Consider the following 26,233-nt stretch of genomic DNA (forward strand, 5'->3'; position numbering starts at 1 on the left):
AACGCACAAAGCACGGACATATAGGCAGGCGAGACACCCAGACACATAAAATAAAATAAGCAAATCTTTTTGAGCATGAAAAGAAAGTGACTCTGGCCTGAGGAAGGCGGTGAAGGTAGACGTGAGGGAGGGGTACAGATGCTGGCTCTGGAGAGAAGGTGATGTAGACTGGGAAGCAGGGGGGTCTCGCGAGTGAGAAGGCGGAGTTCCAGAAGGGGCAAGCTTCACGCATGCGCACTCCACGGTAATTCCAGGGTAATGCCGGCTGCTGCCAGGCTTTCAGGGAAGGTGAGAACGCCTGGCTCAGAGTACATCCTCCTCAGCAGCGCTGTCTGCTGGGGGTGCTATCTAAACATCACTGTGGGAAAGCTCTCTCCATCATCTCATTAAGCATAAAGCGAAACGCTTCTGAAACACGGTTTTTCACTTATCAGATTGGCAGGAGATTAAAACGGGAGGTGTTGGCTGCAGTGTGGGAAAACCCGCTCCTTTTTCTCCTGGAGTGAGGGCATTTGGCGGTCTCAGGGTGCTGGAACAAAGCTCCGCCCATGGAGACTCATGGACTTCCAAAAACCTGGATTTTTTTTTTTTTTTTTTTTTTTTTAAACAGGTCCTGAGGCTCTGAAGCCTGACATCTAGGCAGACTGGTGTCCAGTGGTGCCTGCTCTCTGTGCTCACACGGCAGAAGGGAGTGGACAGGTCTGTGTTTAATGTGCTTTAGGTGGCCCAGGGGCTTGCACACTGAGTGTGGTGGCATTTGGTGTCAACCTGGCTCTCAGAAGGCTAAGGCAGGAGGATTGTTTGAATTTAAGGTCAGCCTGGCTATAGAGTGAGTTCAAGAGAAACATGGGTGACATCGTGAGATCTTGCCTCAACCCACTTACCCCTCCACAAAAAAAAAAGAGGAAGAGGAAGACGAGGAAATATGAGGCATATTTTGGGGAAGACCAGGCCAAGGGCATGGACCGTGTTTCTGGGATCAGGGTGGTGGGCAGGAATGCCTGCGGGTGTGACCACGCTGCCCATAAAGGAATGGGCGCTGTGAAGGTACATTCACATAGGAGTTTGCCCTGAAGTGCCCGCCCCTCCCCATCTAGTGACGGACAGCATGGTGACCTCATGCAAGCTACTTAGCTTCAAAGCCCATTTCCTCTTCGACTCAGAAAGGAAGTGGCACACGCGTACACTGGGATAATTGGACTGCACTCAGGGGCTGAGAGTGAGGAATGAGATTTGGTTGTTTAAGAGCTTATTACAGTGCCCTGCATCTTGGGGGCTGCTGAGATGGCTTCGTGGGTAAAGGCACTGGGCCCCAAAAGTGATAACTCGAGTTTGGTGCCTGGGATCCACATGATGGAAGGGAGAGAACGGATTCCCGAAAGCTGTCCTCTGGCCCCACTTATTCACAGTGGCACACACATGCTCACTCATATATATACTTACACAGTATATAACTAAATGTCACAAAATACATTTTTAAAAAGCAGCAGGAAGCTCCGTGTGCTGGCGCACACCTTTGATCCCAACACTTGGGAGGCAAAGGCAGATGCATCTCTATGAGCTCAAAACCAGCCTGGCCTACATAGTGAGTTCCAGGACAGCCAGAGCTTAGTGGACAGAGCCTGTCTCAAACAAAACAAAACAAAACAAAACAAAAAAACAATCAATCAAACAAAAACCCAAAGAACCTCTTGGGCCAGGTGCAGGCCAATACCTGCAATCCCACACTCAGGAGGAGGACACAGGAGGGTTCTCAGTTCAAAGCCATCACTCACTTCCATAGCAAATTTGAGGATAGCAAAATCATGAGCAAATCAAAATGAAAAGGTGTGCCCCAGTTTCTGATCAAATTGCAAACTCCCTGTCGAGGTCCACAAAGCTCTTGGGTCTTTCCAGCCTTCACATCCACACTCAGTCCTTGTCACCCACTCATACTCTGTTTTCTCCTTTCTGCCTCATTTGACACAGTCAACTCAATGGTCACCAGCCCCAGCCCAGAAAGAGACTGTGCACCATAAGCCGGGCACCATATCTCGCTTCTGCAGATGTCACCACACGCGCCATGGTGAGGAAGTCCCCATGCTGCACAGACTTGTCTGTGACAGTCATGGACAGGGAGCACTTGGCCACACTCAAATGAAAGCACGGTAAGACAGTTTTCCACTACGAGACCAGTACGTTTTCACAGGTCTCAAGACACTGGCATGGTGAGGAAGCAGGCACTCAGCAGGAATGTAACCTGGCACAGATTCAGAGAACTGAGTGACCTGTTCAGCAGGCATATGCAGCAAGTGACACGCAGAGCTATTCAAGGAGTGGACACACAACAGAGGGGGCGTCGAAAAGATGGCTCAGCAGTTAGGAGCACTTGTTGCGGCACAAGTACATAGTACACAAACACACACAACCACCACCAGAGCACTAGCACCACCAACAACAGATAAATTAAAAAAAAAAAAAAGAGCACTTGTTGCTCTCACAGAGGAGCTAGGTTCAGTGCCCAGCACCCACATGGTGGCTCACAACCATCTGTAATTCCAGTTCTAGGAGAGCTGACGCCCTCTTCAGATCTCTCTGGGCACTGTATACACACGGTGCACATACATACACACGAGCAAAACACTCATGCATAAAATGAAACAGATAAATCTTTAAAATGAGAGGAGGACATGTAATGCTTGCTTGTTCCGGAAGATACAAGGTTGGCTCCCAGCATCCACACTGGACACTTGACAGAGTGCCTGTAGCTCCAACTCCAGGGGATCTGGCACCCTCTTCTGGCTCAGCGGTTAATTGTCTTACATGCACACGCTCCTCCACTCAGCACACACACATACACACATATGCACATATACAGGCACGAATACACACACAATACATTTAGAAATAAAATAAATCTGTTTGTTTGTGTGTTTATTTTGAGACAGAGTCTCTCTACAGAGCCCTGGCTGTCCTGGAACTCCCTATGTAGACCAGACTGGTCTTGAACTCAAAGAGATCCACCTGGTTAAAAATAAATCTTAAAGAGAGAGACACACACACAAAAAGACAGAGACAGAGAGAAGTGTGGTGACACACGCATTGCTTCTCAGCACCCTGGACCAGAATGCTCCCGATGCCCTTTTTGCTGCCCTCTCAGACAGATCTCTGAGTTTGAGGCCAGCCTGATCTACAGAGAGAGTTCTATGACATCCATGGCTACCCAGAGAAACCCTGTCCTGAAAAAACACACAAGCCCACCCTCAAAAAGCAGAAGGAATGAAGGGCCTGCCTATCATCTGATGAGTCAGACCTCTGTCACAGCATTGTGCATCTTTGAATCAGAAAGGAACTCTTTATTATTGACAGGAAGACACTAGGAGAAAACATGGTGTTTATACAATGTCATGTCATAACAGGGAAAGATATACATATGTGTTTGGTGCACACAAGAATACATAAAACCATACTGATTCATCAGTAGCCTCCAGGAATGAGGCCTGAGAGCCTGGGGTGTGGGAGGAAAGATATTTATTATATCTTTTGCTGCTTTTTGAAGTTTATGCCATTTATACATATTATCTATTCACAATTAAATAACTTCTAACAAAAAAGAAAGGAACAATGAGGTAAACAAAATGGAGGTGACCTAAGCCGTAAGCAGCAAGAGGGGAAATACCTTGAATTTGTTTCCTGGGCCAGAAGGGTCCATGACAGACACGCACCTGCAGGCCGATTCCTCCACGACTTGCAGCTGGGCAGTGGAAGCTGCTGTTGCTGTTCAGAGACTCAGGCACTCGCTTCCGGGTGAGCCTGAGTGAAAAGGAAGAATGATAAAGCTGTCATGGGGAAAATTCAGTGGTGGCAATGAATGGCAAGGCTCAGCCTCCTCTTGTTCCTACAAAGACACTGGGGAGGGCCTGTGAGGACCCTGGTGGTGCCCCGGACATGCCTCTGGGTGGGAGATGTCACTCAGTGGCAGAGTGACTCAGACACGAGGCCCTGGGCACCATCCCCAGCTCCAAACAACAAAGGGAAATTATACGTAATGCGTTTGGACAACCTCAAGGTAATGCTGGGACCCTCAAAGTAAGAGTGTGGTGGTTCCCAAAGGTATGAGAAGGCTCATCAGCTCCAGCCACCCCTTTCCTGGGATAATCCTAATTTGGGGATGGCAGAAATGCCCCAACAATGCCCCCCCCCAGCCTGGTATAATCTGGCTTTACAAAGGGCCAAGGCTCCTTACAACTGACACTACACTGGCCTCTGCAGAGATGTGACAGGAGGGCCAAGAGCCTCAGGGCCAAGCAGGACTGATACTTGGGCCTCTTAGGCTGGCTCACCAAGCCTCATCTCACTTGCCCTCCTCCTCCCCTGCTTACTCACCTCTTCCAAAGCCTCCTGGCCAGCCCCACCCCACTGGATCTCAGCAGAGGCTTCAGGCCTCAGGCCAGCTCTCCACTCACACCCTTCTCCTTTCTCTTGGTCAAAGGAGGTAGGACAGGTTCCTGTGTGTTTATCCATCTCCCTGGCAACGACGGCCTTCACAGGAGGCGGTCATCCGGGTATCAGTAGGCTTGTGTCTCCCGCCTCTCCTCAGGTACAGGCATGTTCTGGCTTTCTGAGGCTGGGACCAATTTCCCCCAGTTCCTGAGTGGAGAGCTGTCGCCACCCCCCGCCCCCGCCCCCAGCATAAATCATAACTGGCAAATGCCAAAGTCTGTGTGAAAGTGACTGAGAGAAGTCACGTTTCTCATACGCCCTCTAACCAGAATTCCCATTCCTTCCCATGGTCCCCTGCCTACCCAACTCCCTCTGAACAGCATCCCAAGCCCTCGTCAAGCCTGAGTGGTAGCATCCTCCTCGACCCTCCCACCCTCTTCTGCATAGTCCAGGGGCACAAGCACTCCTCCTTCGACCAAGAGTGTGCTTGTATTTGCTGTTCCCTTTCCACAAAGGTGGCTGCATTTTGTGCTCTGCTCAATGACAACATTGTTGGGGGTGGGGGGAGCATCTCTTGCAGTAATTCCTGCTACCCTACTTTGTGGCAAGTGCTGACTTTATCTGCCCTGTCACAGTCATCCCAAACTCTGCCCCAGAAGGCAGCCGCTCTTCTGGCCTGTATCAACAGGTCTCAGGTCCCTCGTCACAGATTCCGAAAGAAGTGGGGTGAGAAGCAAGACATTCTGTTCTCGGGCTAGTTCCTCCCCACAGGCCTGTAGTCCTGCTTGGCCTCTGTGAGGACTCTGGCAGCTGCCTGCTCCCTGTGTTACTAACCCAAGCTTTGCACACTACCCTTTGCGGCTCTTAAGTTGTTTGTCTCTCCTGTCCTCAGAATGTCCAGCACCATCAACAGTGGTGCTTTCAAGTCTCTAACGGCACCATGGGACTCTCAGCCCATGTGTGTTGTGGGCTGTCCACCTCAGGAAACACCGTAAGGAAGGTAGGGACCAACATCCACTCTGTGTTGTCAGTGCCTGTATCCAAATGGTCACCCCTGAAAGCTCGATGGCTGTTTGTCAGATGACTGACTGGGAGAGGCTGAGGGGCTGGAAAGAGGCAGATGTCAGGAGTGAAATGCAGGCCCAGGAGCCGAGTGAAGGCCTTCTCACAGGGTAGGAAGCATGTCTGGTACTTCTCCGCAGCCTATAATGCTTTTAGTTTTGTTTTGTGTAGCTTTCCACTGGAATGAATTCCCCGGAGGCAGGAACTGTCTTGTTCGCCACGGTATCCTGAGAGTTGGCATGGTGCCTGGCACACACAAGAACCTCTAGATCCCTGTTTGCTAAGTAAATGAAACGGGGATGAGTGACACAAGAACACAGAACTGGCAGGGGACATCATCAGATGTTTTCCCACTTGGAGCAGTTTGGACTTGGGGTGAAAGGTCTTGGAGGATCTGCGGTCTTACTGTAGAAGCAGGAATGGGCAGGCAAGGGAGGTCTACTTTGGCCAGGAGCAAAGGCTGGGAAGGGCAGGGAGCCTGCCCATTTGGGTGGGGCAGCATCAGACTGCTGAGGGAGGCAGAGGGGTGACAGTCAGGAGACAAATGAACAGGAAGACCCTGGCACGGTGTATGCAGAGGACTTAGAAGCGAGTCCATGCTGCCAGCCTGCAGCTCTGCCCTGCCCCAAAGTCAGCCAGCCAGGGCTGCCTGCTCTCCGTGCTGGTTTCCAGCCCCTGCCTAAAGTAGGAACACTTGGCTGAGAAACGCTAAGTCAGGTTAAATCTGATCAAAGGATATTAAATGTACAGCCACGTTTAATCCCAGCTCTTGGGAGGCAGAGACAGGAGGATCTCTGTGAGCCTGAGGTTACCCTGGTCTTCAGAGTTCCAGGACAGCCATGACAGGACTACAGAGAGCCCCTATCTCAGAACAAAGCAACCAGATGACTGGGTACAGAGACTACAAACAGCTGAGGTCAGCAGGGAGGGAACGGCTCAAAGTGAAGGATCAAAGGGTCCATGTCCCCAAGGGAGCGCTTCCAGGCTCAAGGGAAGAGCCATCAAAGGAAAGGAAGAACAAGGACACCTGCACAGAATGCAAAGGAACAATGTCAAAGAGGAAGTGACAATTTACTGCTCGCACGCTAGTGGAGGCTGGACGGACCCAGGCCCTGAAGAGCACCTGGCAGTGGGCATGGAGGATTGGCTGCAAAAGTGTCACATCAGGTGCTCAGCATTGCTCAGTCGTGTGCCATCTGTCCCAACAAGGGACACACGCTGAAGCCTCGTTAGTGACAGCCTCTCAACTGCCCACACGCCCATCAGTTCCCTCTTCCTGAGGTGAAATGCTCCTCAATTTTTACCTAGGCCCAGAGCCACTCAGATAACGCCACACACCCTCACTTGCATTGCAATAAAGCAACCCCAAGTTTGGGGGGGAGGGGAGAGGCAGGGTACAGCTTCTAGGTCTTGCTCCATTTACCCAGGCCCCTTGACTCCCTGTTCCCTGTACCCAGGAGATGGTGGCTTCCACCTCCCATCCTGTGACTGCTACCAGAACCCCAAGGGATGGAGGAACCACTGTGCAGGGAGCCGCATGATCCACTCACTGTCCTAACTGCATGTGTGAAGGGGCACGTGTGTGTGTGTATGTACAGTGTGTGTGTATGTACAGTGTTTGTGTGTGGAGGGGGGTGTGGCATGTGGGGGGGGGAGGGTCTATGTATTCCACAATGGCCTGCTAGGCATGCACCGCTGACTTAAGCCATCCAACACTGGGACCACGTCCAATTTCTCTTCCCACTAGTGAGCCAGTCAGTACGTGGATGTGCAATGGAATCACTTGAGTAGAGGGCAGTGGCCTGTGCATTAGAGGGACAGGATCGCAACCCGAGAAACCACACACACGCACAAACAGAAAAACAAACCAAACAATTAGAACTGAGTAAATCTCTTGACTTCAAGGCCAGCCTAGACCATATAGCAAGATCTAGGCCAAGCAGGGCTACACATTGGAACCCGTCTCCAAAGGAAAGGGTGGGGGTCATCCAGAGATGGCTCAGGGGTTAAGAGTGACTACTGCTCTTCCCAAGACTCTTAGATAGCCTCTGAGCACCTATATTTGGCAGCTCACAATTTCTGCTAAGTCCAAGGGACCCAGTGCCCTCTTCTAGCCTCCAAGGGAACCTGCCCTTTGATCCCAGCATTTGGGAGGCAAAGGTAAGCAGATCTCTGTGAGTCTGGAGCCAGCTTGATCTAGTTAGGAGTTCTAGGCCAGCCAGGGATACACAGTGAATTTCCCTCTTTCACACACACACACACTGTGGAGGGAAACAGAAAACAGATACCTAAGAACTGACAAGATGTTAGGTACTGGAGTTACCTAAAGGACATACACTTTTGTGCTTGAAATTTCTAATATAAACTGGGCCTGCGGACTGTGATCACAGATACCTAGGAAGCTTGAGGCAAGACTGAAGTAGCCTGGGTTACAGTGGAAGTCCAAAACCACCTTGGTCATTTAAAGAAAATCAGAACAGCCTAAAAACTTGGGGCTGGCTCAGTGGTTTGGAGCACTTGCTCTTAGAGAGGCCCAGTGCAACCACGCCTAACTAGCTCTAGGGTATGTAACGTCCTCTTCTGACCTCCAAGGGAACCGAGCACATACATACTTGCATGTGGATAAAACATCCACACACACAATTTTTTAAATCTTAAAAGAAAACAGAAAACAACTTGTTCTGGTTTTGAGGTTGGGGCTTGCTGGGTAATCCAGGCTGGCCTTGAACTCAGGATCCCAGATGCTGGGACTGCAGGTGTGTCACTACTACTCAGCATCCAGAGCACACAAATAAAGCCACCGTAAAAGCTGTGGCAGTGCTTATTTGCCTACCGTCTGAAGGGCCTCTCAATCCACTTACAGTTTTTATTATGAATTTTTATGACAGGACTTTCATATCTCGCATTTTATTTTTCTGCCAAGACTCCCTCAATTTATAAAAAATAGAAATATAATATACATATGGACACATACATTAATATACTTCAACACATCATCCAGGTCATCTCTCTACCAAGGGAAATTACAGTGGTACAGTTCTGAGGTCAAGGGCAGCCAGAGTCCCCTCCCAACCCACTTTGTACAACACATTCACGGGTACTGGCTTCAGACGGTGATAATGGGGAAGTACAGATGTGCTAAGGAGACTCATCAGGAACTTGTGTGTGATACATGTTGACTGGATTTCAACTGATTGGGCCATGAGTTGCCAATTTTATCACAGGTTCTAAGAATCCACAGGTCACTCTTCCTGTTCTGACCTGGAAGTTTGGAGTCACAAATATTCCTGTTTGGTCCAGAGCTGAGGAAACTCATTTTCTATTTCTTGTCCTTTCTTTAATTCCAGACACAGAGCTCTTTTCCTCCAGCCAAAGGGACCAAACCTGGAGATCAGCAGGGAAGGTGGAATCTCCCAGCCAACGTCCTGGAAGTCAGGCATGGTGGCTCACTCCTGTAATTGCATCTTGTGGCAGGAGGACCACCAAGCCTGGGATACACAGTGATTTCTGGGAAAGCTTGGGCTAAGAGTGAGATCCCGTCTCAAAAACAGAGGGAGAGAGGGGAGGAGGAAGAGGAGAAGCAGCAGCCAGGGTGGAGTTGGGGGGGGGGGGAGAGTAAACATGAATTCCAAGCCAAGGAACAACTTAGCCATTTCCTGTCAATTTCCGTGAGTCCCTGCCATTCCTCCTTGGAGGCCTGTTTCGTGATTAGTGGGGAAAGCGTGGGATTGGCTCTTCTCTCCAGGAGTGGGAGATGGGCGGACTCAGACTTGCTTCTTGACACAGGGCTCACCAGGGTCCTCTCGGCCCCTCCCTCCAGCAGGTGGGCAGTTGGCTTTCTATCTCCAGCTATACTAAGAGGCTGTACTAAGCCCTCCCCTACCGCCTACCTATTAGGTCCTCTTCCTGGCACTTAAACGCCACGGCTCCTCTGTAAGTCCACAGACAACTAACTATGTCCCAGGCTCTGCTCGGATCAGCTGAGAAGGGTGTTGGAGCACACATTCCAAGGGAATGGCCTGGTGTGGTCAGCTTTAATCAAATGGTCAGAGATCCAAGGCCACTGTGATGGTAGCCTCGTCCATATGAACACTGCAGCCTCAGATCAAAGCTGCAGTGTGGGCCCGTTTCCAACATGATGAGAGACACAGCGTCATGTTCCATCAGCTCAGTAGGTGAAGAGAGAAGTGAGAATGAGGTGCTGGGTTAGTAAATCAGCGCCATGATTCTTGTGGGTCATTCAAGTGGTCTGGAAGGTACACTTGGCAGTCTTCTCACCAGGGTACGGCGCAATGGTCTTTCTCTTTCTGTCACTTTCCCTGGCAACTCCAGGTTTCCAAGGAATCGAGTCCTGTGAATAATCAATGAAGAAGGCAGCAGTCCCCTGCCCTGTTTGCGACAGTATGGCCCAAAAGATGGAGTAGTTTTTGCTGTACCATGGCCTCCTCCTCAACCCACACATCCAAGCACAACAGGCTGTCTTCAGAGGTGGCTCCTGAAACGATGTAGCCTGGACACGGCCAGAAAGACGTCACCCTCTTCTTCCGTCTGTGATTTTACTCTCCAGGAAAGCGGTGTCTCCCTGTTTTAGGGCAGCCTCCTTCTCAGGTCACGAGAGGGACCTAGAAAGAACAAGAACCATAGAGCCTGCCACAGGGCCCCGTCCTGCTCTCCTGGAGAGAACAGTGCTAGGCTGCAGGGCTGCCTTGGCTGCAGGGCACAGGCACTAAAGAGCAGCAGGTGCAGGAGGGAGCCAAGGAAGAGAAGCCGAGGAAGACCTCCTCTCGCCCAGGCGGTGCTTGCCAAGCTCACACCCGCCGGCGGGCCTAGCTGACCCTGGAGCAGCCAAGCAGGCTGGAGCAGGCAGAGCCCAGCCTCCCACTCACTTCTTCCTGCGGATCTTGGGCTTCTTCACAGGCCGCAGGTAGGGGTTGTCGATGACGCTCTCCTCCCCGCTCCGGCTGCCGGACAAGGAGGCGCTCTGCTGCAGGACAGAGGCATTCTCCTTCTCAGCTCCGGACTCATCCTTCGAGCAAAGCCAGAATAAAGCAGAACACCAGTGGCATGAGGAAAGAGACTGCGCCCAAGAGAAGAACCACCTTCGGTGTCTCTTTATTGAGAAGTGAAAGACGGAGCCACCGTCTTTCCAGTGGCACCGTCTCCTGACGCAACGAGACCTGCGCAGTGGCTGGCTCTAAAGGGAAAAGCTGTGAACTTTGACAGCATGAAAAACTCAGGGTCCTTGGCATCTTCAGAAGGTAGGGACATAAAGAATGGAGACCTGGGAGTGAGGCTTACAACTCACATGCTTCATGGAGGAGGCCTAAGCCAAGGGAAGGGTGAGAGGAAGTGGTCATGGATATCATGCAGTAAGAGACATAGGGCCAGAACAATCAGTGCACAGATCTCTCTCCTAGGCCCAAACCAGCGTAGGTCTTAATACATTTCCCCAAATCTCTCACTTCTGGCACTTGGAACAAGGAACCAATGAGCATGTTTCAGCATATTCCAGAACCTCAAGTGAAGCTCAGCAAGGCAATGCTCAGTCCACAGACACCCACAGGTGCATACTGTCAATGATGCCTGTGACCTGTCAAGTTCTTTACTGTTTTTAGCAAAGTTTGATTTAACAGCATGAATTTACATTTAAATATAGAAACTGTCCTGGAAGCATAGGTTATTGATTCTCCTTTCCTTATTAATATTTACACTCTCCTCTATTTTCCATATTCTTTGTTTTTAATTTTTATTTTGTGCTTCTTTAAAGTGAACAGTGGCAGCAGGGCAGGCCATGTAATACAGCAAAAACCTGACATGGCTTCTCAGGCCTAGACCAGAAGCTGACTCGGCAGCGCCCCCTGGTGACACAAGAGGTCTCAGCCCCCAACCAGGAGTGGCTGCTGTCACTGTCATACTGTGACCAGATAGGGTTCCTCTCAAGGACAGTTAGCCTGAGGTGCAAACACCAGTCTCCGGCTTACTGGGACTGAAGGCTCTGAATGGCTACCAGGTTTTTTTGCAATACACCCATACCATCCCCTTAACTCTGCTCTCCCCGCAGAGCCCCTCTCCTGTAGAGGATTATGCTTGATTCCCTCCACACTAAACCCAGCCCCTGGAGAGTCTCTCTAAACAAGAGCCATAGACCAACTACACCATGAAGGCCAGGTACGGGGAAGGTCCTGCATACACCCAGCTCCTGGCCTGGCTGTTAAGCGCCTAACAGATACCACCTACCACCCCCAATCTACTTTCCTCCACATCCAAAGTTACTCGGGCCACTTCAGCTGTGCCTCAAACATGTTCTCAGGTACCAGATGAGTGACACTGAAGGGTTCCACAAATCAGGATGTTAGGTGTCCCTCTACCAAGGACAGCTGGTGGAAATGCTACTTTCTGGTCCCCTTCAAGCACAGGTAGCCCTGAGAGAGGAGGTGAAACATCCAAAGATTTGTAGAAAAGAATGAGGGGTTTGCCACAGCGCCTTGGGCCAGTGTAGAGCCCAGCCTTGGGCAAGGCTGAAGCACATCCACAACCCCTACCTGCCTCACAGCTGTCCATTCTGCTTCCACGCCAAAGGCTCCAGGTCCAACTGCAACCTGTCCTCCCTCCCACCGCCAGTGCCCAGCTCAAATCCCCGACTGCATGCTTGCCAGCTTCATACAAGCATCTGTAGGCCCCTCATGTTCAATGTGCCTCAGCTTTCCTTGGGTGTCCTACCCCCAGTCCTCCCACTGTGGGACAAAACTACCTCCTTTGGGTGCTTTGAGCCCATGAGTTCTGCAATTACACTTTTGTTTTTCTGTCACCAAACTCCCAGGTGTTAGGACAGCCTCCTGGCTTTACACTCAGACCATGTCCACTGCCTCCACTGTGACCACCTGAGGAGGAGGACCCATACCTGTGTCTGGCCTACATTACTGTACAGCTTCCTAACAGAATAGCATTCCCTCTCGGGCCCACTCTCACCACCACATGCTTCAGAAGTTCAGAAACATTCCGTCCCTGGCTCCACACCCTCCTGCAACTCTCCTCAGAGGCCAGCTCTTGAGACAGCTGGGCCCATCAGATCGGCCCTTTCTTTCTCTCCTGTCTCTCGGTCCCAACCATTAATGTTCCTCAGGCCCTCCGCAGCAGCCACTACTAAGTTCTACAAACCCTCTTCCACAGAGAGTGGCATAGCTCACCTCTCCCTTCCCCTTCAAGTCTCTCATTTGGTGGTCTAAATAACAAAGTCCAAATAGCTATTGTTTTATTGGACTTTGTACAGAAGAATGTGGCTGTATAACCTGAAACAGTGGAGGGTACTGCAAGTTAGCTCGCGCTACCTCAGGCTGGGCCTGCAAGTGCTCTGCGCACTGCCGGAAACTCTACCTTAAGACACATGCAGGCTTTGGTCTCTCCAGGGGTTTACTCAAATGTCACCTAATGCCTCCATCCCTTCCACAGGTCCATTTCTAACCTCTTTAGCTCCTTGAGGGTGGGGCTTTGCCTGTCTTGCCTTTTACTACTTCCTCAGCATCTCAACAGTGTGTGGATCTGGCAGAGCTGATTCAGTATTTGCTAAATAACTAACTCCCGAGGATGTGTCTCTCAGGATGGATATTGGTCACCGAGGCCCATCATGCAAGCTTCTAACAGACAGCCAGAGACCTGAGGTAGGTCCTGTTCAGTTCCCAGGAGCAGAGGCCTACTGTGAGACAGCCTGTTTTGGGGCACTGTGCAGCTGGCAGAAGGGGAGAACCCACCGTGCTGATATGAAGAGCGATGTTCTCTGTGTCTGTCTGCTCATCCTGCTCCGAGGAGTCTGTCTCTTCCATCTGCTGTATCTCCAGCTCAGAGGGAAGCAAGGCTGTGAGGTAGGGGATGGTGAAAGGCCTGGCAGCAATCACTGGGAATTGGAAGAGAGACAGGACTCTATCGAGCAGCCAGAGAGCCAGGTTTGAATGCTACCTAGTCATCATGACCTTGAGCTAGCTATTTCCCCTTTTCCATAAGCCTCTGTGTTCTGCAAAGGAAAAGCTAGGGGATGCTAACTCACAGGTCTAGAAGGGCTGTAGGAGGTGACACATGGTGAACAGCTAGCATCTGGTGACCTTTGGCCACAATGACTACAGAACAGGCACATAGCAGGCACTGAATGGATGCTTACTGAGTGAGTGAGCCAGTCTCCCCATTCAGCTTTGCATAACCCAAGGTCCCTCTGCAGAGGAGTGACTTGGTCAACAAAGCCTAATGAGATATGAGCCACGAAAGGACACTGCTGGGTAACTGGCTGCAGACACCACTATTCCTCCTGCCACCTGGGCCACCACTTCCACAGGGGGCTCTCTGCTCCCAGGGCTTAGCTACCTGTGAGGTGTGCCACTACTTGAGGGTCATCAGTTAGGATCAGTCAGAGTCTTGGGGCATGGGGGAAGGAACCATAGATCTGAGGAATAAACTGCACTAGAGAAAAGCACAAAGGTGTATGCATCTCTCCTCAGCACACTGAGAGAAAGGAAAGAGGGTGTGATTATCTCAAACAAAACAGGGTGCTGGGGGGGGGAATGACTCTCACAAGGGAAAGTGCTGACGTCATCCTTGAAAAGACTCTGGGTCTCTCCTGTCTTGGCCATGAAGCGGGTGAGTGCTCGCTCCACGTCTCGCCTCTGAGATGCAGCCTTCTCTCGCAGGACCTGGTAGTCAGACACTGGCTCACGGTATGTCTAAAACGACAGAAAACATCAGGCTGAGCCCATGCTGCCTTCAGCTCTCCTCAGGCCTGCCTTGCTGCAGCTGTGCCCTTCTGAGAACATGACCTGCTAGCTAACACCAGAGCGAAGCCATGTGAAGAGCATCAGGCAAAAGAAGGCCACCTCAGTGCACAGTCGCTAAGAAAAATACAGACGGTTACTACACAGTGGGCTGCGTGTTTGCTCAGTTCCTGTGGCGGGCAGCCTGAGGGGGAAGACACATATCCTCAAGGAAGACTGCGCGCCCCCAAGGAGCTCCAGCAGGAACCTCCATCCATCAGAGTAACTTAGCATCCTATAGTGTGTGAGTGGTGCCCATGTGCATTTGCAGTGTACCATGTCCTTGTTTTAAATCCAGCTTCTTCAAACAGACACATTGGTCCAAAAGATTCCTCTGAACTATGGACTTCGATCCATGGAGGTATATGCAGGCAGAGCTGCTCTAAGAAAGAAGGGAGGGAGGAGGAGGAGGAAATGCTGACTGAGGATGAGATGCTCACAGGGAAAGGCACTCTCCAAGCCTGACCTGCCTCAAAGGAAACACAGTTTCCTCAGTTTCTCCTCTGATCGCCACACATCCGTGAACAGCACACACACACACACACACACACACACACACACACACAGATAAATGAAATAAACGTAATGTTTCAAGAAGGAAAGAAAAGCAGATTGAGGCTGTGTTTTAAGAACAGTCTTTTAAGAGGAGCCCAAGGCCAGCAGACTTCTCCAGTTATCGCCTTGATGGGGATATGCACAAGATCCAGTAAGAATAAGAAGACCGTCAAAGTATATTAAACTGTAACAGCAGAAATGACAACTTAATACTGACCAACAAACAGGTCTTCAGGACAGAAAGGCAGGTTTTACATTTCTAATGATTTTTCAAGGGCTGGAGAGCTGGCTCAGTGGTTGAGAGCACTTGTTCTTGCAAAGGTCCGGGTTCCTTTCCCAACACCCACATGGAGGCTCCCCACTTCCCCAGGCACCAGCACGCACGTGCTGTACAGACAGCGCAGGGAAATCACTCCTACACACAAATAAAACTAATCTAAACAATACTAAAAAGAGAGGGAGGGGAAGGAAGGGAGAGAGGAGGGCAAAGAGAAAAGGAAACGCTCATGTCCATGCAGGTGCCTGTGGAGGCCAGAGGGGATGGTAAATCCCCTGGAACTAGTTACCCTCGGCAGGGAACTGCCAACATGGGTGCTGGGAACCAATCTCTGCTCCTCTGGAAGAGCAGCAAGCACTCTTACATGCTGACTCATCTCTCCAGCCCTATTTTCTTTTCTTTTTCTTCTTTCTTTCTTTCTTTCTTTCTTTCTTTCTTTCTTTCTTTCTTTCTTTTCTTTCTTTCTTTCTCTCTCTCTCTCTCTCTTTCTTTCTTTCTTTTTTTTGAGACAGTCTCCCTATGTAGCCCTAGTTGGCCTGGTACTCAAAAATCTTCCTGCCTCTGCCTCCCAAGTGCCGTGATTATAGGCTTGTGCCATCATGCCTTGCCACATTTTTTGGATATAAAATTTCAACTAGGAGAACCATTAACGAATTAAAGTAAACTGGTCTTAAGAGCAGAACTGCACCAAGATTCCAGGAAAAAAAAAAAAGGCTATAGCAAGGCTCCCACTCAAAAGATCACAGGTTCTCTGAACTTTCAATAAGAGTGAGGTTAGCGTTCAATAGACACTATGTTGTCTAGGTTAAGTGCTCTGCTCATATAAATAAGCACCTTGATGCAGGCGTAGTGATGCACACTATGATCTCAGCACAGCAGAGGCAGAGGCAGGAGGACCCAGAGTCTCAGAGTCATCTTTAACTACACTCTGAGTCAGAGGTTAACCTGAGCTGCCCGAGACTGTCAGGAACAACCAACATTAAAAGAAGGTTCCTTCCATTAGTTTCAGTGTAAGGATCCACTAACACACTATATAAAAGAGGTATTTACACTACTGATTGAATTGTTTTCCCACAGACATAGTGAACTCCTAACTCCGGCATCTCATATGACCACCAAAGACATCATCAATTAGAAAGAAGTCATGGAGAAAGGACAAATGCTGTCCTTACGGAAAAAAAAAAAAAAAAAAAACAAAATATGCATTTATTTATTTAATTTATTGGTTTTTATTTATTTTCTTTTATTTATTGGTTTTTCCAGATGGGGTTTCACTGTGTAAACTCATTTTGTAGACCAGGCTGGATTTGAACTCACAGAGATCCACCTGTCTCTGCCTCCCAAGTGTGGGATCAAAGGCTTGCATCACTACTGCCCAGCAAATAACTTTTTTGTGGGGCAAGGTATTTTAAACTATCGAGATAAAAAGCCAGCATCATGTGGGGACAGGAAGACTGGAGTGACACACCCATAGACCAAGAAATGCTGGCACACCCTTGGCTAGAGCAAGGCAACCAGAGATTCCCCCTGCAGATTTAGAGGGAGATGGCTCTGATAGCACCTTGGTTTTGAACGTCTGCCCCTCAGAAGTTCTACTGTCCTAAGTCATCTAGTTTGTAGCACTTTGCTACAGGATACTCCGAGAGACTGCAGTCCAGGGCAATGCTACAGCAGTTCCTTTCCTGATTCCTGCGCTGTGGGGAGGCACCCCTGAAACCCGTCCCACAGTTCGCTCCAACGCCCCTGGTTGAAGGAAATGTGGGAAGTTGTGTCTGTGGAGACAGTGGCGCACCTGAGGGAGGGCGAATGTGCCAGCCAAGCACCCAAAGCACAGCACGAGTACGTTCCAGTCAGTTCTTTACCACATTCAATAACCTGTGTGTTTAACTAACTTTCTCCTGGCTCAAAAATGACTTTTGTGTAATGGCAAATTTGGAAAATCCAGAAAAGTATATGCATGACTTCCACAGCACCCAGTAACCTCACCAAGAATCAAATGGAAACAAACAAATGGAACAGCCCCCCAGTTTTGCTCTGTGTGGCTGAGGAGCTCTGTGCTGGGTGGGAGAGGCCATTTCTTATTAACTGCGTTTCTAGTGGCAAATTTAAGATCATAATTCTTGGGGCTGGAGAGATGGCAGTTAAGAGCGCTGGCTGTCCTTTCAACCTCAACTCAATTCCCAGCACCCACATCCAATCCCAGGGGATCCAATGCCCTCTTCTGGCCTTTGGGACACAAAACAACCATACATATATAATCTTTTTTAAAAAATCAGAACTCTTAGCTGCCAGACGGCTTTACTTGGTGCCCCTCCCCCCTCTGTCTCTCTTTATAAGACAGCATCCCGCTCTGTAGCCCAGGCTGGCCTCAAATGGCAACCCTTCTGCCTTAGCTTCCCAAGTCCTGGGACAACAGGGGTGAGGCCACATGCCCCATAACAAGACTGCTTGTCTGTAGATAAGCCATGGTGAGAGCTGAATGGTGCTTTCACCTCTACCCTTCACCAACTGTGTTTTACACAATGCACAGCTCCTGGGCGGCTCCGCCACTCACCGGAGTTTTGATGTAGGTGTGGGGATCCGGAAACTCGGGAAAATGGCTGGGGATGTGGGGGGGGTGGGGTCGGTTCTGCCCTGCAGTGAGGGCCTTTGGAGTCACTGGCTGGCTGGTCACTGGGGCTGCAACAGAATCACAGCTGGTTACTTCTCCAAGCCCTGCCATCTCTCAGTCAAATCCCCACTTCTCACTGGGCCACAACTAAGCACCTTGTATTTCTGTTGAGAAAAGCCCTTCCGTAACCTTTCCAGATGAGCACACAGTGCCTTGTCCTGCCAGGTAATCTTGCTTGGTATTTCGATGTGTGACACTCTTGCATCAACAGAGGAGTGACTATCACCAAAGCCACTACATAAAAGAACATAATGAGGGGCTGGAGAGATGGCTCAGTGGTTGAGAGCAGTATAACTGCTCTTCCAGAGGCCATGAGTTCAATTCCCAGCACCCACATGGTAGCTCACTATCATCTATAATGGGCATTGCTCCCCTCTTCTAGCATACAGACTGAACACTCAACACTCAACACTCAGACTTAACATTCATAACAAATGTTAAGAAAAAAAAAAAATTAACCAGCACAGACAGTGAGATTCTGAGCTCAGCAACTTATTAAAAAGAAAAAACATGCTGAAGAGCATTAAGGGCAGTGCATGGGCTGCTGGCTGGCTTTCCAGAGGCTATGAGGGCCCTAAGGGCAGTGCTCGGGGGTGCAGCATATGCTCAGCATGCAGGAGGCCCTGGGTCTAATACCTAGTACACACACACTGTTTAGAGACCCCAAATACCAAATACCGAGCCGGGCCAAGCGTGGGCTTAACTGCAAGAGGGGAAAGAAAATGGCTTTCCACCGCTTCTCTCCACTGCAGGGGCAAGATGGCTCAGTGGGGAAAGGTGCTTGCCACCAATCTCCAGAACCCACCATGTGAAGGGAGACTACCCACAGAGCTGTCCTCTGACCCCACCTGCACGTCATGCCATGTGCATGCACAGAGACAATAAATAGACGCAATGTCTAAAACATGCCAATGCAATAAAGTGACTTTAAGAAACAAGTAGAGCAACTTCCCCCAAGTTCTAAAGACTGAGGCAGTTACTCCATACTTAGCACAAGGAACCCACTTTCATCTAAAGCAGAATTAAACTTTTTACAGAAAAGGATACATAATACTTTTTTACTTCTTTTGCATGCTTGTTTTTTGAGCCAGTCTCGCCTATATACCTGAGGCTAGCCTAGACCTCACTATGGAGTCCACGGTACACTAGAACTCTAGAGCAGCCCTCCCCCCCCCCCAACAAAAAAAAAACAAGTGCTTAGGATTACAGGTGTAGCCACCAAACAGTAGCAGTTCAGATTATGCAAGCCACAAAACTCTGCCTTTATAACATGAAAGCAACCACAGACGATAAGTAAATAGGGATACATGCCAATAAGATGTAATTTACAAAAGCAACCAGGGCCTGGTGAGATGGCTCAGTGGTTAAGAGCACTGTCCGCTCTTCCAGAGGTCCTGAGTTCAATTCCCAGCAACTACATGGTGGCTCCCAACCATCTATACCGGGATGTGATGCCCTCTTCTGGCATGCAGGTGTACATGCAGATACAGCACTCATGTATGTAAAATAAATCTTTAAAAAACAAAACCAAACCAAAAGCAAGCAGTGGGCCATATTTTGCCCAGACCACAGAGTTTGCCAACCCTAATCTAGAAACCAAGAGCTTTCATAGTGTCCTAAGGCCATGATTTGCTCTTCCAGGGCTGAAGTGAAACCTCAGCGGCTCTGACATGGTTCAGCTTCACAGTCTAACCCCATTGCCCAGACAAAATCAGGCAGTGGATAGCTAACCGCCCCCAAAACTGGAAGGAGACAACAAACAAGGGCACAGCTGGCACTCTCCTGCCCGCCCTCTCCTCCCACTGAGCACTCAGAAGCACACTCACGTGCAGTGATGACCATCCTCTGAGACCGTTTTGCGTAAGCAGGGAGAGTGTCCACGTTAAACCCTAGGAACAAGAGAACCAACCATTGCCTAGGCCCAGGCCACAGGATACTGGACACGAACAGAGGAATTAACGGTGTGGAAAGGGGGCTTAAACTCCCAACTCAGCCCTATTCTGCCCCTCAAAAGAAACTTCAGCAGAACTCCCCAACAAGGACTTAGGAGGTCTTTGAGAGGGGTTCAAAGGATTCCTTTGTCATAACTTTCTAAACTACAGGCAGCTCAGGGAATCCAAGAATACTCAGCAGACACCCCAACCCCCAGGCTTCCCTCCCTCCCTGGTGACCCTGAGAGGTGAGGGAGCACTAGAAACTAAAGAAACACTCACCCATTTCAACCAGTGTGACCACGATGTCCGACAGTGTGGGCTGGGTCCTGGCTGTGTGCTCGCAGTAAGACTTGGCACTTCTCCCAATTTCCGAGATGTCTACAAGGGTCAAAGGCCAGAGTTCCTCCAAAGTTCAACATAAGATTACCAGGTGAGCCACCGGTTCTCATCGATATATACTACCAAAGGTGCAAAGGCAGGGCTCAAACAGACACTTGTGTACACACACACACTGCAGCACAAATTCACAACCATCAAAAAGATGGGAAGAATTTATCCACTGGGGTAGACACAGATAATGGAGTGTTTCTGCTTGCTAGCTTTGAGGTTCTCACAGAGCCTCAAACTTATGTGTAGCAGATACTAGACTTGAACTCCTGATAATCCTGCCTCCATCTCCCAGGGGCTAGGATTATGGTGTGTCCACCATACCCAGCTACACAATGGAGAATGTATTCAGCCTTCAAAAGGAAGGAAATTCTTCAAATGGAGAATTTTAACATAAAACATGTTAAATAAGATAAGCCAGGCACAGAAAGACAAATGTTTTCAGATTCCATTTATCTGAAGTACAGCGAAAAAACAAATGAAAAGCAAATTCAGAGCCAGTGAGATGCTCAGTGGGAAATCTGCTTGTTGCCAATGACCTGAATGCTATCCCTGGCACTCAATGGCAGAAGGAGTAAACTGAGTCCCCCTAGTTATCCTCTGACCTCCATGTGTATACAGGCCTACATGGCACTGTATACATGACGCATGCGGTCTCTATCACACAAGTAAGTAAATAAGAGTTGTTTTTAAAAAGAGGTATGTTGTATAAAAAATAATAAAGCTGAAAATTCAAAGATGGAAAGTAGACAAAAGTTCTTGGGGCTAGGGAGAAGACAAAATAGTTTTGTTCATGGGTACAGGGTTTTTGGGCACGGATAATGCCGAGGGCTGCACAACACTGTCAGTGTGCACTGACTGCCACTGCAAACGATTAAAATGATAATGTTGCTGCATGCTTCTCTCCCACACATACAAACGTCAAAACAAGTAGCTTTCCTCTACAATGGACAATTTTTGTCTCTTCTGCCTGAAGCTGAGTCTCCAGCATCTTCCAAGAAAAAGAGAACAATATCTGAGACAATATCTGAGTTCATGGAGCTGCACTCGGGAAAGAGGAAAGAAGGCCTAGTGTTTCTTGGTACTCACAGCTCTGCAGCATCTCTGTCAAGGTTTCCACAGACGCTTTCTCGGCACTCTCAAATCCCGCCTCTGTCAGCAAGGAGCTCACAACAACTTGCAGAGTCCTCCTCCGGGCCAGATGGTAGTTATCAGCAGGATTGGTGGACTGTTTACTCCCTGATCTCTGAAAACCAGACGCCCAGAGAGAGGAGACTGTTAACCCCTCGACCAGGATAAAACCGCAGAGTCCACATGCCATCGAGGGCGAACAAAAATGTCCTGTTTCTTCTTTCTATTTCCCGAGACAGCATCTCATTTGGTAGTTCGCCCAGGCTGACCGAATGCTAGGTATGTAGCCTAGGCTGAAACTGCAAACTTGTTCCTTCTTCCTCCCAAGCACACGGATTACAGGTGTGTACCAACTTTTGCTAGCAAAAGTTCTCTTCTGCTAAATATTTATCGGTGTTTAATACTTTTGGTATTAATACATTTGGAAAGACTACAGATCTTACCAAATGAGTAACTGAGCATCCAAATGCAGATGTTTATAGGATAAACATTACCTGCTAACAAACAAACAACGTGTACGTGTGTGTTGTGTGCGTATGTGTTTTTCTGTGAGTGCAGGTGCCTCCGGGGGCCAGGAGAGGGCGTCGGGTTCCGTGAAGCTGGAGTTACAGGTGGTTGTGAGCCACCCCACCAAACTCGGGTCCTCTGGAAAATCAGCAGTCGAACTCAACCACTAAGCCATCTCTACAGCTCCTAAACTTCTGCAGCAAATTATCCGAATATATACAAGAGCTAGGGCGGTAGTGGGCACGCCTTTAATCCCAGCACTAGGGAGGCAGAGGCAGGCGGAAGTGAAGGAAAGAAGTTGAGAGGGAAAGACAGAGAGAAAGTGGAGGGAGAGAAAGACAGAGAGAGGGAGGGAGGTGAAGAGAGCGAACATATATACACGAAATGCTGGGATTGAACGAATAAATCTTACTGTCTTCTTGTTCCATCTCCACACCATTTCATTAACAACAACAATAAATAAATAAATAAATAATAAACAAATAAATAAATAACTAAAACAGAAACCCCAGACGCAGAGAAGAGGAGGGATAGAAGTAACCTCAAAGACAAGGAAGGTAAGTATTTTGAAAAGGGACTCCCAACTGTGGCTGGCCAGTAAGAGGATGAAAACAGCCTCTTCAGACCAATCAGAAGGTGTTCCGGGTTCCCACCCTCAACACGGAACAAGCCAATCATGTCTCAGGTGTACCAATTTAGGAGGCCGTCGCCGAGTCCCTAGCAGCGGGGAGTGCGTACGTCCAGAAGCACTCTCCGGCCTCCGGCTCTCAGAGCGGGCCTGGAATTCTCGGTACGAGACTGTGGCCCAGAACATGGTAAAGATCCGTAAGGCCGAAACTCCTTCGGCGCTCCAGCCTTACCGTTCCAGAGCCACCAGGTCCGGCCGCCGTGTCAGCCATCTTGCTCTCGCGTAGAGCGCGTGAGCGCGGGGCACGATGGGACTTGTAGTTGTGGAGTGGGGAGGTGGCGAGGGCGGGGCCGCAGGTGCCCCGCCTCTTTGTAAAGCTCAGAAAATGGGAGGGGGTGGAGAGAGGCGAAGTAGGTTGGAAGACCCCAGCTCACTGGACTTTGTGTGAGCCACGCTTTTGTGGGCCTTTCAGCCGCTGTGGCAATGGTCTGCAAAACGCTCTAAGTTAAGAGGAACCTATTTTGTGCGGGGCGGTGGTCATTCCAGCAGTCGCCGAGGCAGAGGCAAGTGATCTCTGTGAGTTCAAGGCCAGCCTGGTCTACAGGGCGAGTTCCAGGACAGCTAGGGCTACACCGAGAAACCCTGTCTCAAGAAAACAAACAAACCAAAAGGGAAAGTATTTTTGGCGAGGAGCCAGCTGTCTATAACCCCAGCACTTTGAGTCTGAGGCTAGAGGATTTGTAGTTCCAGGCTAGCTTGGGCTATGTAATGAGTTAAAGGCCAGCCTGGATCTATGTAAGGAGACCTTTCCTGTCAGAAAAAAAAGGAAAAAAATAAAAACAAAGTCATTGCTATAAAATAATTTCTCAGAAAAAATACATTTAAGAACGCAAGTGTGGACTGGAGAGATGGCTCAGCTGTTAAGAGCACTGGCCGCTCAGCCAGAGAAATCCCGGTTCAGTTCCCAGTCCGCAACTGTCTGCTACTCCTGTTCCAGTGAATCTGCCAGCCCAGCTCCAGTGATCTCATTAGTTGTTTTGTTTTGTGTGAGAGCCTGTGTTTCATTAGCCCAGGCTGCTCTCAAACCTGCTATGTAACCAAGGATGAGCTTGAACGTTGTGGTGGTTTGAATATCAGTGGCCCTCATAGGCTCATCTATTTGAATGCCTAGTCACCAGGGTGCCGAGCTATTTGAGAAGGATTAGGAGGTATGGTCTTGTTAGAAGAGGTGTGTCACTGGGGGTGGCCTTGGAGGTTGGAAAGCCCATGCCAGGTCCAGTCCTGTCCCATCCATCTTCACCCCTGCAGATCAGGATATAACTAGCACAGGGTTCTCAGCTACTATTTCAGGGCCATTTATACTGCCATGATGATAATGGACGAAGCCTCTGAAACTGTAAGCCAGCCTCTAATCAAATGCTTTCTATTGTTAAGTGTTGCAGTGGCCATAGTGTCACTACCAGCAATAGAACAGTGACTAAGACAAACATCCTACCCTGATTATCCTACCCATTCCTTCTCCAGAGTGCTGGGTTACAGTAATTCACCCACATAGTCCATGTAAGTAGTGCTGGAGAAACCCAGAGTTTTCTTGCGTGGTGGTTAAGTAATCTGCCAACAGCCCATACCAGGACCCAGACTTTAGTCTTATTATCAAGCTCCTTGGGTGATTCTTCTGCACTGTTGCCTCTAGCCCTCAGCCTGCAAGTGTTTGCTAAGTGGGCAAGGGAGTTCATCCTTTGTCCCTCTCCTTCCCATCAGCTTCTCTAGACTGGAAACTCTTAGAGACCTCTCTTCTCCTTATCCAACCTGATCTGGGGCAGGAGGAGGTTGGTTCGCAGCTGGCCAGACAGAGTTACTAGACTTGTCAGCCCTCAGACTCTGGCCACCTTAACTAGGCTCACCGTGCCTTGGTTTCCCCCACGTGGTAACTGGGGACTAGGTGGAATGACAGGGTTGAGACAGCAGGTGTCCCAGTGCCTGGTTCTGCAGCAAGAGCTAAGAATTCAGGCTTATTGTTTACTTCCTAGGCAGCGTGTTCAGGAATTACAGGTGCCGGGAAGGCATCCCTCTAGAGTTTGCACACCTGAGTCTGGCAGAGGCGCTCCCCACCCCACCCCGCCCCGCCGCCCCCAACACACAACCCCACCACCCGGGACTGAAGATTAGGGTCTGTAGACCCCGCGGTGGAGTAGAGTTCAGAGATAGATGAGTCTCCTCCTGGCTGCTGCTCTGGGGGTGTCAGAGACCGGACCCTGACAGAGCCCAGCACCCAGCTCCTTTGTCTCCAAGTCCCCACTTCCTGCCCCGCTTCCAGCTCGCGTTCTGCGATGCAGCGCGGACTTTGTAAACACGCCGCCGCGCCTGTGGGGGCGGACATTCGCTCTGTTTGGGTGCCCAAGAGACGGAGTGCACGCCCCTGTCCGGTCCGCGGCTGGCGGTTGTAATCACCCCTGCCACCCCAAAACAGATGTCCCCGCAGCGGGAGAGAACGTGAGGCCACCCTCCGAGCTCGGGGGGGCACATCTGCCAAGAGGTAGGCTTGTGGGCTGGGGAAGCCAGAACACGGGTGATGTCAGCATCGCTAGCTTGGACTAGGATGTTACCTGGAGTCCAGACTGGAGCTCTGGAGGTGGAGAGAGCGGGCGGGTGGGTTCAGCGGGTCATCGCGCCTCCTTCACCTCGGTTTTGGCCCCAGCAGCTTAGCTTACTTTGCCACGGAATATGGTGCTTTGACCAGAGCCGAGGGTCAGAGAAGCCCCAAAGGTGCACGTCCTCCTCACAGCCTCCCTCCGGGCTGATGTGCAAGGTTTAGCTGCATGGACCAGCCTGGGGGGGTTGGAGGGCTGACCGCTCGCGCGGCTGGAGAGGCATTTGAGCCGGCCAGAGCCAAGGAGCGGGGCTAAAGAACAGACCTTTCCCGAAGGTCATGGGGAGTGTCTGGTGTGCACCGGGTCTCAGGCCAGAGCAGTAACTGAAGGAGCGGGCTGCTGTTGCAAGGAAGCAGTTACTCCTTTGCACCTACTGTGTGCTTGGTCTTGTTTCCGATGCCCAGTATGCTAGTGTCAGCCACAGCTAGTGCCTCAGCTAGCCGGTGGGCTTCCGGCTGGGAAGTCTGGGAAGGGGTCGTTTGGGTTGGCTTCCAGAAGATAGCTGTTGACCTCGGGGAAGATGAGATGGGGTGTGTCTGGGATACCGTTTCCCCAGAGGTGGTGTTATTGGGCACTGGGACATACTGGGAAAGTGTCTGCCCGTTCCACTCACTTCCCAGGCATAGGGAAGTAGGAATAAACAGCAGCAGTTCTGGGAAGGACGAGCCGCTGAGCTGGGCTCCCGGGACTCCCGATTGGATGCAGCTGGGAGGGCCCAGCACAGCATCCTGGACACCTTCCCCTCATTCTGGGCCCCGGGACTGTTTCCTCCAGCAGGCCCTGTCCTCTGCCCTTCACCACCATGCCCTCCGGGGTCCGGGTGGAGAAGTAGCTCTTCGGCATTCTGGCACTCCCTAGCACAGCAGGCTATGACATTTAATGCGTTTTCTTGGGGCCACACTCTGCCAACGTTGGGGACATTGTGGACTAAAATCAGAGCTTCTAGCCACAGAGACTGGAAATGGAAATTGTCTCTGGTCGTTCATCAGTCTATGCTTAATTCTTGAACCCACGGTCATGGCCTCCATGGCTTCAACCCTTTTCCTTGTGTGTTTCTCTTCCTGAGGATTTGGGATGCGAACATAGTTACATGTACCATCAATGTAAATGGTTAGATGTGGCATTTCCTTTACCACCTCCAATAGCTGTATTAAAGCATCAAGTCGTATTAGCTCAGTTTTACAGGTGAGGAAACCTGAGCACGGGAAGTAAA

The 26,233-nt window shown here is 50.0% G+C and overlaps 2 protein-coding genes across 6 annotated transcripts in view; one reads left to right on the top strand and one right to left on the bottom strand.

Moving 5' to 3' along the window:
* Nucleotides 1-3,336: 3,336 nt before the first annotated feature.
* Nucleotides 3,337-24,992, bottom strand: Taf8 (TATA-box binding protein associated factor 8). Of its 5 annotated transcripts, none has more exons than XM_060369593.1 (9): nt 24,976-24,992; nt 21,193-21,349; nt 19,996-20,094; nt 19,609-19,671; nt 17,666-17,790; nt 14,045-14,192; nt 13,233-13,375; nt 10,371-10,510; nt 8,376-10,106 (listed from the first exon to the last, which is right to left on the bottom strand). In XM_060369593.1, exons 2-9 carry the CDS (start codon nt 21,203-21,205, stop codon nt 10,094-10,096), a joined length of 744 nt encoding a protein of 247 aa, XP_060225576.1. In that variant the 5' UTR covers nt 21,206-21,349; nt 24,976-24,992; the 3' UTR covers nt 8,376-10,093. The 5 variants fall into 5 exon arrangements, with proteins under 5 accessions (XP_060225575.1, XP_060225576.1, XP_021495673.1 ...); XM_021639998.2 differs by lacking the exon at nt 24,976-24,992 and adding an exon at nt 22,602-22,656; XM_060369590.1 differs by lacking the exon at nt 24,976-24,992 and adding an exon at nt 22,433-22,570.
* Nucleotides 24,763-26,233, top strand: part of Ccnd3 (cyclin D3) — an 87,169-nt gene continuing 85,698 nt past the window's right edge. The window contains exon 1 of the mRNA XM_021639960.2: nt 24,763-24,905. The gene's annotated coding sequence lies outside the window, so the exon portion shown is untranslated. The remainder of the gene's footprint in view (nt 24,906-26,233) is intronic.

Source organism: Meriones unguiculatus, chromosome 16, assembly GCF_030254825.1.
Source record: "Meriones unguiculatus strain TT.TT164.6M chromosome 16, Bangor_MerUng_6.1, whole genome shotgun sequence".
Classification (NCBI taxonomy): Eukaryota; Metazoa; Chordata; class Mammalia; order Rodentia; family Muridae; genus Meriones; species Meriones unguiculatus.

Bases quoted from the DNA above. Each gene is read 5' to 3' on its own strand.
- Taf8 (XM_060369590.1), bottom strand. From the start codon at position 22,555: ATGTTCTGGGCCACAGTCTCGTACCGAGAATTCCAGGCCCGCTCTGAG. The intron at 13,376-14,044 runs GTGAGAGTCATT...TCCAATTCCCAG, and splicing joins TGACGTCAGCACTTTCCCTT to TGATTGCTGCCAGGCCTTTC. The intron at 10,511-13,232 runs GTGGGTTCTCCC...CTTTGCTCGAAG, and splicing joins TCGCTCTTCATATCAGCACG to GATGAGTCCGGAGCTGAGAA.